Here is a 14133-nt window from a genome sequence, read left to right as displayed (position 1 = left end):
GCAGGCATGGCAGGAGAGGTCTGCTCACCATGTGGGACCCTCCCTGGTGGCCGGGGATCGAACCAGCGTTGCAGAGGCTGCAGGCAGCTTTGCAGGCCAGCGCTCAACCGCTGCGCCACCAAAGGAGGCCCCACAAAAGGATTTTGAGTCATGAAATTCATACTGTTTTATAACTTATTTGGACTACTTAACTATCACATTTATATATGCCCGTATATCTGTATCAATTTCAAAACAACTTTATTGAAATTTATTATTAGATTTTCATTTTAAGTATATAAGCTAAGCTTTAAAAATGCAGCAAAGAAATTTGTAAAACTTTATCCATTTATTTTAGTATTGCGAAGATTTATGTTTGTATAAGCTTTATCAGGTAACTGCTTCCTTTAAACAATATTAGTTAAGATAATTTTAATGATTTACTTATAAATTACCTTTCTGATCATTTTTATAGAGTTTCTTCTTGTTAGTTATTTAATTTAGTGTGCCTGGTCTGGTACATGATGCAGACTTTGATAAGTCAACAGAGGCCTGAAATTTATGATTCATATTCAAATATAACTAAGAATGTAGTAACTCAATACTATTTATATAATTTTTATATATAATTTTATAATTGCATCAGTCACATAACAGTACTTTCATATAGATAAATTACTGGAAACCAGTGTTCTTAATTTCAGTATAATGGTATGTTATAAATAAGAAATTGTTTAAAGATGAGAAAGAACATATTCTTGATTTTTATCTGTGGCCAGGCCAATTTTCTGAGGTTTTATGAATAGTGTATAATAAATTCCTAGAAAAATACTTGTGCAACATATATATTTTAACTGAAATTTGACAGGTAATAACAGGGTCAGCAGAATCTCTGACTGATGTAATTTAAGAGTTCTTTTTCCTCTTATATTCAAAACTGAATGTTATAATGTCTGTCATATAAAGAGATTCTCAAACACCTCTAGAATGATGTAATAGTCAGTAGAGTTACATGGTATAAATTACTGAGAGCAGTAGCCTAAAAGACAATCTTAACAGTGAGCACATTAAATTAGCCACTCACAAGTCTAATAAAATAGAAATTAAAATGGCACAGATTATGCTGAAAAGAACTTTAAAGATAAAGCTTCAGATCTTACTCTGTATAGTTAAGTGCTGGCAATGCTGTGTTATTTTGACTCATCATTAATAAATAATTCTTCACTGTGAACTACACAAGCAATAAGAGTTTTCTGTACAAATATTTCCACACATTTTTCACTAATGTTTTGTCAAACTGCCTGCCATATTGGCATGGCAGGAAGTAGAAAGGGTGAGCAAGATTTATGTTATCTGATGCTAGATATTTCCTTAGGAAAAAAAACTTGAAATTCAAAGCTAAATGCTTTTAAAAATAAAACAACAGTAGCTGAGGAAAGCGGAAAAAAATTAGTCCTATATCACCTATTTAAGTATATAATCACAAGAAGGAAAACCTCACTTTTTCCTGATAACAGAGAAAGAGAAACCTGAGAGATTATAGATGAAACAAGGAAAATCTGTAGGGCCAGAATATCCAAAATATTTTTTTTTAAACAGATCAGGTACTTTTTAAAAATATTTAAATGTACATCACCAGTAGTATTTTACCTCAACCTACACACCATCAAGGCATTCAAAATCCTCCACCTTAGTCCATTGGGCTCTGTCCCCCCATTCCTCTCCAGCCTCCCCCCTCCTCCTTTGGTGTCCTTATTTTGCAGTCAGCTTTCTAGGGTTTGTTTTGGTTTGGTATTGTCTTACTCCTTCTTTTGTCTCTCTATATGAGTGATACTAAATGGTATTTGTATTTCTCATTCAGGTTTATTTCCCTTAGCATAACCCTCCCCAGTTCCATCCATGTTATGACAAATTGCATGAGTTCATCAATTTTACCCTCTTTTCTTTAAGATTCTAGCTAGAGCTTTGTCTATTTTGTTTATTTTTTCAAAGAACCAATATTTGAATTTATTGATATTTTTCACTTCTGTTTCATTTATTTCTGTTCTAATTTGGTTATTTCTGTTTAATTTAGACCCAAGCAGAAAGTACAGGATGAAAACAATGACTTTTCAATTTTTGTTACATAGTTTTTGGTAAAGTTTTAAGATTCAGAAAATGTAGTAACAAAGGTTTGCACTAAAACTATTTTCAAAAATGTGGCAATCTAGTCAACGAGCATTTATTTTGAAGGTCAAAGCTAAGATTTTTGAAGGCTTATAAAAAAAATGTATATCAGAAATGCAGTTTTATTGAATACATAATTCTCACTCGGGTAACACTGTTTGAATCTTCAAATCTTTGGTTAACCTCTGATTTGACAAACTCCAAAAGATGTTATTTCCCTGCCAAATTATTTATCTAACTTTTTAGAATAACAAGTAAAAAATCAATAACTGCCCTTCTGTGTCCTAAAACCAGTTTTTCTCATGCGGAGGCATAGATGTACTTCTGCTTTATAGGTATTGGTACTACAGTGTTGTCACAATATGCCAAATTCAGATGTTATATGTAAACTTGGATTATTGAAAAAATACATTGGATATGTTGAAAACAAATGTTTCATGTATTGAGGCGTTATTTTAAAATAAAATTCTGTTTAGTTTAGTCCTCCTCTGTAAACAGAAAATGCAGCATCTGAGTTCTGTATTAGCCTACAAATTGTTCCCCACACCCTCTGCTTTAACTCATTAGCCATTTAAATGTGTGCCAAGGACCTCCCTGGTAGCCTAGGTGTTAGGTCTTAGCACTATTACAGGCCAGGTCCTGAGTTCAATCCCTGGCCAGAGAGCTAACCCACATGGTGCAGCAACCTTCTTTTGTTATGCCCACTGCTCCCATAGCAGTGTATTTCAGTAGATCTGCCTGTTCTGCTCCCCACTTTGTCTCTGGTGAATCCTCTCACCCCCTCCCACACCTCTGGTCTACACAGTTCTATGCAAAAATAAATAAAATCTTTAAAAATATGTGTGCCTAGTATATATTGATATAGATCTCTTCAAAAGCAATATGCTAATACACAGTGTAGCTCTGAAAATCCATAGAGGCAATTTATAGAATAATTTAACAAAATCAAAAAGTTGTGCATAAAATGTGAGAACTATATACAGGACAATATTCAGGACTTCCAGATTCAACTTAAAGAATCAACATAATTGAAATTTTTAGCCATTAAAGCTATAATTATAGAGTCTATATAACATATAGAATAGGTTTTTAAAATGCATAAACAGTATTACCTAAAATAATGTATACAACTCTTTCAAATATGTGTATTTACATGTGGAAGGAATATGTAATTGTGAGCAGATTTTAGGATTTACATAGTTCTGGGAAACTGAAATCTATGTATAAGTGATGAATCTATGAAGTGGGCAATGGGTTTTCTTTCCTTCTAGTTTATAGGAAAAAAAGAAAGATCTCATAAAAGTTAGGTGATAAACCAGTAAATCAATAAACTATTGAAGAATTGCAAATTGAAAACATGGTACCTATATTTTAATCACATGACATACTAATATACTCCTCACGATTGAATTTCTTATACTTTTGCAAGGATTATATTTGATCTTGAGTGCTAAATAATTATTCAGCAAAATGTAATAATTTTATATTAATACATAGTAATATTGCTTTATGACATTAATCATAAGATTTTATACATGATTAGGACATGTTAAAAATTGTAATGAATTGATATGCCTAATTGATATGCCCAATTTGCATGATTAATTTTAAAGTTGCAATTTTTCCATTATTACCATTTAATACATTATAATCATAATTTAGGAATATAATATAGTTTCCAACAGGATAAATTTATTAGTTATGGTTTATTAGTAGTGAATATGACTCAATTTAAATGGTGAATTATTTGAATACATTTTCTTATTTACCACATTATCCATTTGTTTTCACTTACAGCCCAAGCTTCTATTTCTTAGTATTTTATGTAGTTATCACTTATTTTTAAAAATATATTTTCAGTCAGCAATAAGTCTTTTATTAACAGCTGGAAAGAATTTTACATATAGTTTCTAAAGTATATATATTTTTAGGAGAATCATACTTATAATTCTCACAAATTTAAGAAGTACTTTATCCTTAATATAAAAGCAGCTTTCGTAGAGAATCAGTTTTTTCAAATTATATTTTCATCTGTAATTCATACATATAAATAGGTTTCTAAAAAGGAATTGGAAAGAAATCATGAATTCAAAATTTTATTTCTAATTTGAGTTTACTACCACAGAAATTTTACCTTCAAGGATCTGGCATCTCTATCTTCTTTTCATAGACAAAAAAAATTCCATGATTTTTATTTAATTAAAAAACATAATTGTTTTATCCCTCAATATAACAGAGATTAGAAATTTTAATAGTAATCATCACTGAAAACAGTCTGTATAGTTTTTCTTAATTTTTTAAAAGATCCCAGTCTATTTTATGTTAAATTACTGTGTTTTAAAGTCATTTTAAGTTGTTTCTCCTCCAACTCAAGTTACAGGTATTATTCTTTACATTTTCAAGATGATTTTTAATGTTAATGTGTTTCTAGTCATTTAAAATGTTTACAGTGATCCAAAGTAAATCTTCAATATAAGTATTTTCAGAGACATCTAACTTCTGACCTAGTTTCCATCCTGTCGTCCCCCTCCCTGTGGTAACCACTATTATCATTTTTTATTCTTAGGTTTACATTTAAATTGTTTTGTACCCATTTTTCTCCACCTGCTTCTTTCTTTTAAAAATATATAATAAAATCACTTCATTGTAATAATTAGACATACTAATAATGACTTTTTACAACTTCATCATTTCCCAATGGATGTAGCATGTATTTGTTTAATCATTCCCATAAGATGGACATTTAAGTTATTTCAAATCTTTACAAATAAATCTCAAGGAGTCTTCTTGAAAATATGTCAGTTTGCACTTATGCAGTTTATCTTTGGGATACATTTCAAAATGCCAAAATCTAAGCAAACATATTTTGCTTTAAAATGTTTAAGTTCCCATTATAAATGTCGTACCATATACATTCCTGACAACAACATATTAAAGTGCTTTTCCTTACTATTCTGATGGGTTAGAAATAGTATCTCAGTGTTTTAAATTTGAATTTATCTTTTATTAGTGATGTTTTATTGATGTAAAAACTGTTTTAAACAATATAAAACTTAAAAAGTATTTTTTAAAGAGTACGTTGTTTACATTTTAGGTAAATTTTGGAAGTTTAACACAAGATTAATTTACTTGTAGATTGGATTGTTAAAACAATATTATATAGGAAAAAAATAGAGCCATGTCTCTGAAAATAAACTTCATGAGTTAAGTATTTCTATTTTATTCAAATGTCACAATACTTGTGTAAAAATAATAATACTCAAGTTGATTATGCAATAATTTCTTGTAGTTAAGAAGCTGGTGATATAAAATAGTAAGATTTTATTACAAAGTTCTGTCTTGAAGAGAAAGAAGAGTTTATAAATTATATTGTAATTGCAGAGGGATTTTCTATGGCAGATTAAGATTTGATAAAATATAGAAGTCAAATGTATTATATTTCATGTCATTGCTGAATGCCAATGTCAGTGGAAGGAAAATATCCTGTAATAAAGAAAAATCATGAGTTCCTATCCCTATTCTGGACTATTTGAATTTTTCCTATGTTTTCTAATAATGTTTCTAAATATGTTTTCATACTTTATTTGTATTTAATAGACTAGTTCTTAGGCTATCATATTGATCAGAGGTCAGCCATTAATGTCTCCTTCCACAAGAATTATGTTTTCTTTAGAATACAAAATATTAAGGAAATGATGATGGGGAATGGTTCCTGCCAATTAATTCTTAATTATTTTCTTTCCTTTCAGCACCTTCCCTGATAGGTATAGTAAGGAAGGACTGGGCATCCCAAAATAGCATTGCCCTATCATGGCAAGCTCCTGCTTTTTCCAGTGGAGCCATACTGGACTACGAGATCAAGTATTACGAGAAAGTAGGTCTTACTTGGATCTTTTTAACAAACCACATATACCTATACCTGTATATATGTATATACCGAGCATGTTGTTGTACTGTTACTTTCTTTAAAGCTTGTTATTCTTTGGCTTAACCTCAAGCCTTATGTCTTTGACTACTCTCCACTTTGTTGTTGTGCTTGTTATTTTTCAATTAATTTGTCTTGTTTTAGGTCAGATTAAAGACACAAGATGGTAGTCTCTGTCATGAGTTAAATTCTATAGAGTTTTACAACTTAGGAAGAAATAGTAGCTCCATCATCTTGCAGTTAATTTGAAATAACATTGTTGCTAAAATTGGGAAGAAATGGCAAAATGGAATTAACTATAATCTAGAAAGAGTTTGTATAGGCCATATCCTTTGCCAATGAGCTTAAAGTTATAGTCCACTGTAATTTGGAAAGAACAATTTAATGATAAATTGGAATAACTGATGAATTAAAATTTTTTCTTTACATTCAGGAAGCTAGGAAGATAAATCTGGTTAAAAAAACAAATGTTAACCTTAAAATTTCAATTTTTGTTTTAAAAATTGTTTTCAGTTACTGTATTTTCCTGAGTTATATACTCCCATACCTTTCTTGTATTCATACTTTCTTCATGCTTCCCCTTTCTATTCTTCATCATTATAATGTTGCTTTATTATTGTGGTAGACCAGTTGTCATTTCTGATAATATCTCTCATTGTGCTAATACTACTCTAAATATTGATAAAGGGAACATTGAATTTAAAAATATAATTTAAGTGCAAGAAATTATATACAATATTACATTACATATAATGTAAGTAATAACTTCTTATATTTCTGTAATCTACTAGAAGCAAAGAAACATCATAAATATATTTAGGTTTTCTCTGAAGAAACAGGCCAAGAAGAGAAATAGGAGTGTCTTTTTCTATCCCACTGAGAACAAAATGATAGCGTAAAATCTTTCTCCACCTAAGACTTCAAATTCTGACTGTATAGTTAACATATGCATATATAATATGGTTTCTTCTTCCTAGAAAATATTTTTATAAAATTTATAATTAGAGTAACTTACAATAGAGCTTGTAGTTTAAAGGGCTTATTTCCTCTTTAAGAAGCTAGATATTACTCGATAAAAATATAAATAAATGATCTCATTTTGGGCATACAAATTAATCCTCTTTAGTGTATGATTATATGAATGTATAGAAATATAGGATGAAAGAGGTTGTCCACCATGCTCTTCAATTGTTGCCAGCAGTGGTAGAGTGGAAGGATTGGTGGAGATACATGTGTGGAGACAAGAAAGAAAGAGGGCGGCCGCAAGTATAGATATACATGGACAGATGGATCAATAACTAATTTGCTGGATGGCCCCTAACTAATTTGGTAGTTATTTTAGTTGAGTTGCTGAACAATAGACTTTGAGACAGGAATTTGTGTGCATGTGATATAAGAAAGTTTCCTAAAACTGGAAGAGGGTAGGAGAAGGACTGTGAAAAAGAGATCAAATTCAGAGTGACCCAGGGAACTCTGCATTCTAATTACATCTCAACATTTCTCCTATGGAGACAAAGAAAGCTGAACTTCACACTCTGTCTACAGTCTATCCTTGGCCATAGGACTGAATGGTCGTACATATGTGTGTGCACAAAAAATATTATAAGCACTTCTGGTTCTTTATAGTGGTTGCAGCAGCCCAAGTTTTGGTTTCTAAAGCAGGTGGCAGATACAAGCTGGAGGGATGGCAGGTAAAGATGATCCAAGGAGATCTGGTGGCACCAACTATTAACTAAGGAGCTTCATTGCCTGGAGAGATATGAGAGAATTTTATTCTTTGGCTCATTGTAATATTCATATTATCAGTCATTTTTATTGGTACCTAAAGTCTTTAACTTAAGGCATTTAAACTTTAACACTGTGTATTGCTAACATATAATTAATATGCAAAGACCCATGTTAACACTATTCTCTGAGGAATTTGTGCTGTTTTATTAAGTTCTCATTGTGTTAAAAGCATTATTCTGCAAATCAGGAAAGAATTTAAGCTGCTTCAATGTGCACTGTCTACAAATATCTAAGGTCAAACAGCACACTGTTGTTATCCGTGACTTTTGCTTAGACAATGTGATATATTGAAAAAAAGCACTGTTCTGGGTGTTCAGAATCTGAGTTTGGCTCCGATCTGCAGTTTCTTAGTCCTGTTTTCTCATCCATAAAATAAGGAGTAAAATAAGGATCTAGGAAGATAATATCTTACACTTCTGTTTCCAAAGGCATATATTTATGTGTAAACAATTATAAATATGTTATCCCGCCACTCAAATAACAGTACTTGTTCTTTCTGTCTACTGAAATTTAATATATATGTGCACACATTTTTAAAAATATTTTATCACAAGGATCAATATTATTCACATCACAATTATATATAAAAATTAAGACCCTAATATGGGGCTTCCCCTGGTCGTGCAGGTGGTTGAGCACAGCACTGTGAAGCTGTCTGCAGCCTCTGCAGCACCGGTTTGATCCCGGCCGGCTGGCGAGGGTCCCACATGGTGCAACAGATCTCTCCTGTCGTGCCCGCTGCTTCTCTCAGCAGTGTATTTCATCAGTCTGCCTGTTCTATTCCCTGCTCTGTCTTTGGTGAACCCTCTCACCCTCCTGCGAATCTGCCCTGTAACCCTGGTTCTTGTATGGATAAATAAATAAATTTTAAAAAAAGAGACCATATTATGATTGTTTCACCCCTCTCAGAGAGAAAGAGAATGAGAAGTATAAAAAAGAAAACATATTGCTTTTTTGGTTATAACTAATTAGATATTCTCTAATTAATTATACTCCCCAATCCTTACTTTTCTCTTTTCTTACTCAGGAAGTATTTCATTTTAAATTCAAGTGAAAAAGGTTTGAATATGAAAAAAGCACTTAAAATGAAGAAAAAAATCAAGTGTAAGTTACAAAAAATTATATTTTGTATTTTTATAGTGAGTACCTATGTCCAGATATAGAACCTACTCATAATGAGAGAACTAAGAATTCATCTGCTACAACTCCATTGTCTCCCACCTCAAAATGTTGCCAAGCTCTCTTGCTGTCACAAAATATCAAAAAATCTTATCAAATATCAAACATTCACTTTCCTTATCTCTTCTCTTCCCCACACCTTTCATTTTTTGTTTACATTCTCAGTTTTCTTCTCTATTTCCCTCTGCCCAGATACTCATTTTTTTTCTTGTTTCTTTGTTATTTTAATATACTTATTAAATTTAGTCTTCATAGAGTTATTTATGTATTCATCTGATCCCCTATTGGCTTGTGAGCCACTAAAGAAAGGTTATTTCTTTTTTGGCTTTGTCATCCAAGCTCCAATCAGTACCTACTAAAGGTGTTTGCTTACTACCAAATTCTAGTGTAATAGCATCTCTTTGTCCAGAACTCAATCACTAGAAATTGAGAAAAGATACCAAACCAATGTATAATTATCTCTGACAATTAAAAAAAGGAAAGAAAGCCTCCAGAATTTCCTATTTCTACCTGTTCATAAGAAAGTCCAGTACGCAAGTATCCATCAGATAGATGAGAGAATGTTCTCTTAATAATTAGAATGTAAATTCGTGAGGACAGGGAATCCTTTAGTCTACTTTCATATTCCCAGCACTCTGAAAGGCCAATAGCTAATAATTTATAGCCAAAAATTGTTGGCCAATCATATGTCAGGTACTTTTAAAAATGTTTTACATGTATTAAATAATTCAATTCTAATGACAGTCTTTTGAGATCAATATTATTACTCTTCCCATTTTACAGATGAGAAACTAAGGCATAGGAAGCTAAGTAATCACCAAAATCACCCTAGTGAAAGGTTGTTAAAGTTAGACCTGCTACTTATATCACAATTGAATGCCTCAGAAAAGTCATTGCTTTCTGCTGATGCTGATTTTCTAGGTTCCCTGAGGCCAAACATTTCATTATTCTCTAATGCCCAGTTTGCTACTCTAAAATGGCAGCAATAAAGCTCACCTGTCTCACCAGAGTGTTGTAGAGCACCACTAATTACCAACTGGTAGCTCATTTTGCAAACATAATCCCCCCCATAACAGTTTATTATTCTTGTATCTGGTGTTTAAGACACTGTGACTGGTCTTTTCCTTAATGTTTTCTTAACTTTCACCTGTCAGCAGTTTTTAGATTTTGTTCAAGAAAACTCATCATGAGAAAGGAAGCATTCTCATATCCAGGTGATCAATGATTATCTATGTAATGCACTGAATTAATATAACTTTCCATTATTTCACCTAGTCCACTAGTTAACAGCAATAAGATACCAGAGTTTTATATAAAAATAGACAAATTCATGTCATGTGAACTGTGTATTTTTTTAAAAGGTGATGAGATTCGTGGGAAGATTTTCATTCTGGGAAATGTTTTCATCACTCAGGGATGATTTAAAGTAGCCCCTTTGGACAAAGGTTGAATTTTGGATGTTCTTTTTGAAAGTTACATACTTCTTAATGTCAAACCTTGTATACATCTCTTTCTCCTGTCCCCTCTTATTCTGCTTTCTCAAGAGTTTTTCCCCAGATAACAGTAATCTCTTATTTTTCTAAAGACATAGCGGTAAATGTAGAAATAATCAACTGAAGAAAGGGAAAATATCTTTCATTCCTTCCTTCTTTATTACAGGTCAATATACATTCCTCATTTTCTTTTGTTGTATATCCTTTGCTTAGGTGTTTGTCCAAGAGGAGACTTTTCACTTGCATGAATGCCACTCTTGTCTCCATCCACTATGAAACATATTCATTCTCTCTAACCTCCTCCTCTGTGACCACCTAACTTCCACATTGTGCAACTAAATGTAGACTTGCATGTAAGCCTACAGGTGATCATTATACCATAACTAAGAAAAATGTGACAGATGAAAGGCATATGGATCACATGAGGGTCTTATTGAAATGCAGGTTATGGTTCAGTTGACCAGTCCTGGGTTAAATGGTGGTGGGAGGAGGCATTGCATTTGGAAGAGGCTCCCAGGAGCGCTAGCACTGCTGCTCCTAACACCATACTCTGAATTATAAGGCTCTGGAGGCCCTGCCTCTCCATTACCTCAAGTTATCAAATGTAGATGGAAGCAAAATAATCACAACCCTCTAAATATACTTCTGAAGTTAAATAGTGCAATATCTCTGTGGCTGGATAGGGCCTCTGCAGATGTTACATAATGTGTATGATATTACAACCTAAAATACTACTCTGAAGTAAAATGCAGTAAATGAAGGAACAAGTCATTTTCAGATACAATTTTGTTTTTCCAAAGGAAACAGCAAATTGCTGAGCTAGTAAATAAAGTTTTGTGCTCTTTTTTCCTTTCTCATAATTCTTATTCGTTGCAATGTCCACCACAGAGAAATTGGATATGAGCATTTGGTACTAATTAAAACAACATTACCTGATAGAAAATAGACAGCAAGGGAATTTACTGACACAAACACTCATTACAGAGATTTTATAGCCAATTTCCATGTTGTGCAGCAAACACCACACTGTGTGGAAGACTGTCTGGTTTAGTGAGCCCAGGGAGTCCCCGTGGTGCCGGGAGCAGAGATTCGTGTGGTGGCAAACCTGGGACTGGTGCCAGCATTGTAACTGCAGCATCTGTATGGCTTGATCAAAATATGAAGAAATTAAAAAGATATTTACAGCTTGCATTAACCATGGTCTGCAAGCACTTAAAATTGCAAGCATCTTCTAACTACTCCAGATTTATAGTATCTCCTATTTCATAAGAGTTACCCTATCTTCTGTTTGAGTTAAAAAATGAATTGTTGGGCCTCCCCGGTGGCGCATCGGTTGAGCGCTGGGTTGCGAGGCTGCCCGTAGCCTCTGCAGCGCCGGTTCAATCCTCGGCTGCTCCCCGGCCACCAGAGGAGGGTCCCGCATGGCGCGCAGACCTCTCCTGCCGCCCGCTGCTCCCCTCAGCAGTGTACTTCGGTCCATCTGCCTGCTCTGCTCTCCTCTCTGGCTCTGGTGAATTCTCTCACCCTCCCGTGCTTCTGACTGTACCCAGTGCTTGTATAAATAAATTAATAAATCTTAAAAAAAAAAACCCTCTTAAAAAAAAAATGAATTGTTAAAATTATACAAGTTGGATTTTTTAAATTAAAATTTGGTATATCCAAAAAAGGATAAAATAAGTTGGTAGAACTGTTACAATGTTTTGGGGTTCCTAGATGTTTCTAGGTTGGAGGGAGCTCCTCAGTCCTTGACTGTGGCATGAGAAGAATTCAAAGCCATGTCTTTAGCAATGCCAGGGAGAGGTACTAGGAGGGCAGAATCCAGGGAAGAATAACAGCAAGAGGATGGTAACGGAGGGGACTCCATACTTTATGGGATGCAGGTTCTTTCCTGTGGTGAAATGTGCAGGTGCTCCAAGGGTGTTGGTTCTGGCCCCGGTATCAACGTCTAAGTCACTCCTTCTTCTACTATGCTCCAGGAGGTATAGTTTTATCATATCCCAGAAAGCAAGTTGGGACAAGGGAAAGCATTTAGGGGGAGTTGCCATGGTGTGGGCCAGTTCCACCCTTCCCTTGTGAAGGGAAGAGCATTTTATATTTTTAAGGGAATCATCAGGCCTATTTAGGGAAATTGACTTGTCATCCAGAAAACAGCCAATTTTGAGAAATTCCCCTTTCTGGGGGCTTCTTTCTCTCCTCGGATCTTAGGACTTGCCAGTAGATTGGGACAGGGCACCGCCTTTCTCCTCCGAAGCTGTGCTTGGCTCCCCCCAGGCTCTATCATAAATGTTACTTTGGGCATTGCCCTTCCTGCCCTGAATGTCTGCCAGCATCCAGTACTCCAAATATACTTCATGAAAAACTTTCAAATATCTATGGAAGGGAATGAAGCAGTAAGCATAAAAAATATCAAAAGTTTATGTTCTAGTTTCCAAGAACAATGAAACAAATTCCACAACCATTTTATTCCACAACCATTTTAATCAATTTTACATCCTAAAGTCATAATTAATTACTTTCATATTCCTAGTCACACTTTTCTTAAATTGCTTCCTTATCACTTCTTGAATTCTGTTTTTATCACTTTTTTGATGAAGTTAATATAAAGTCAGTCACATTTCAATTCTTGCATTCAATAATTGCAGAAACTTATTATTTTTATAATATATTGTGCTATGCAAGATGGAAAATAATCAAATAATTGTAAAGAAGGAATGAGAGATTTAATGTTTCCAATGAAAATATGTGATGTAAAAAATTATAGCAAAGTATATAAAAACATCATGTATGCTGGAAACAAGCCCTTGGAATCTGAATGCAGAACTGAGGCTACCAGAGCGCACCAAAGGGTGAAGGATACCGAGTGGACTCTGATGGAGGATTATTGGTGCTTTGGTGGCAGGTGTGATGAGGTAGAAACCTATGCCCCCGAATACATAGATAGCGTTGTATACTACTATTACCTCAATAAAAATTAAATAATTTTCTTACAGGGCAGGGAGAGGGGCATCCCAGAACTCCCAAAGCTGCCTGCTCTTAAATAGGTTCTGCTGTCTGCCTCTTCCAGACTAAACATACTTCAGTGCGTAAGACCTTCAGTGGAAAGGAGCTTTAATACAATTAGTGTTCAACAAAGAGAAGGGGAAGAATATAGTTTCCAAATCAAGCACCCACAGTTACCATCCCCTCGTGGGGAAATGTCCAGTCAAATAGGGTTGGCCCAAAGAAGGGCCACTGAGGCCCCAAAGCCTTCCATGAGTCTAAGTACTTCCTGGTGGAGACCTATAGGAAAGGGACAGAAAAGGCAAGACAAGTCTGGAAGGAAAATAGCAAAATCTATATCAAGCTAAAAGCAGTCATTGTTACCTTCCCCACAGGTTTCTCACCATATCTGTTTCAACCAGTCCCAGACCAAGAAGCCATGCAGCTTCTTCACATGTCTCCCTGCTCTATGTGCCTCCTCCAGGTCTCCTTTTGGCTCTCCATCCTTCATCCTTCCTTCTCCAGTCTCCTCTCCAGCTTCTCTTCTTCCCTGCTCAGCTCCATTCTCCCTTGGGTGGGGCAGGGAACTTGCAACCTCCCCTTTTCCTGGGGATCACCACCCTG

General features: G+C 34.3%; 1 protein-coding gene across 1 annotated transcript in view; it reads left to right on the top strand.

Moving 5' to 3' along the window:
* Window positions 1-14133, top strand: part of EPHA6 (EPH receptor A6) — a 655437-nt gene that overhangs the window by 381064 nt on the left and 260240 nt on the right. Inside the window, 1 exon segment of the mRNA XM_054700683.1 lies at window positions 5895-6019. Coding sequence (XP_054556658.1) covers window positions 5895-6019 — 125 coding nt within the window.

Source organism: Talpa occidentalis, unplaced genomic scaffold (genome assembly GCF_014898055.3).
Source record: "Talpa occidentalis isolate TD23 unplaced genomic scaffold, MPIMG_talOcc4v2.1 talOcc4.4, whole genome shotgun sequence".
NCBI lineage: Eukaryota > Metazoa > Chordata > Mammalia > Eulipotyphla > Talpidae > Talpa > Talpa occidentalis.
The sequence above is the reverse complement of the archived record's forward strand: the minus strand, read 5'-3'. Positions and strand labels throughout refer to the sequence as shown.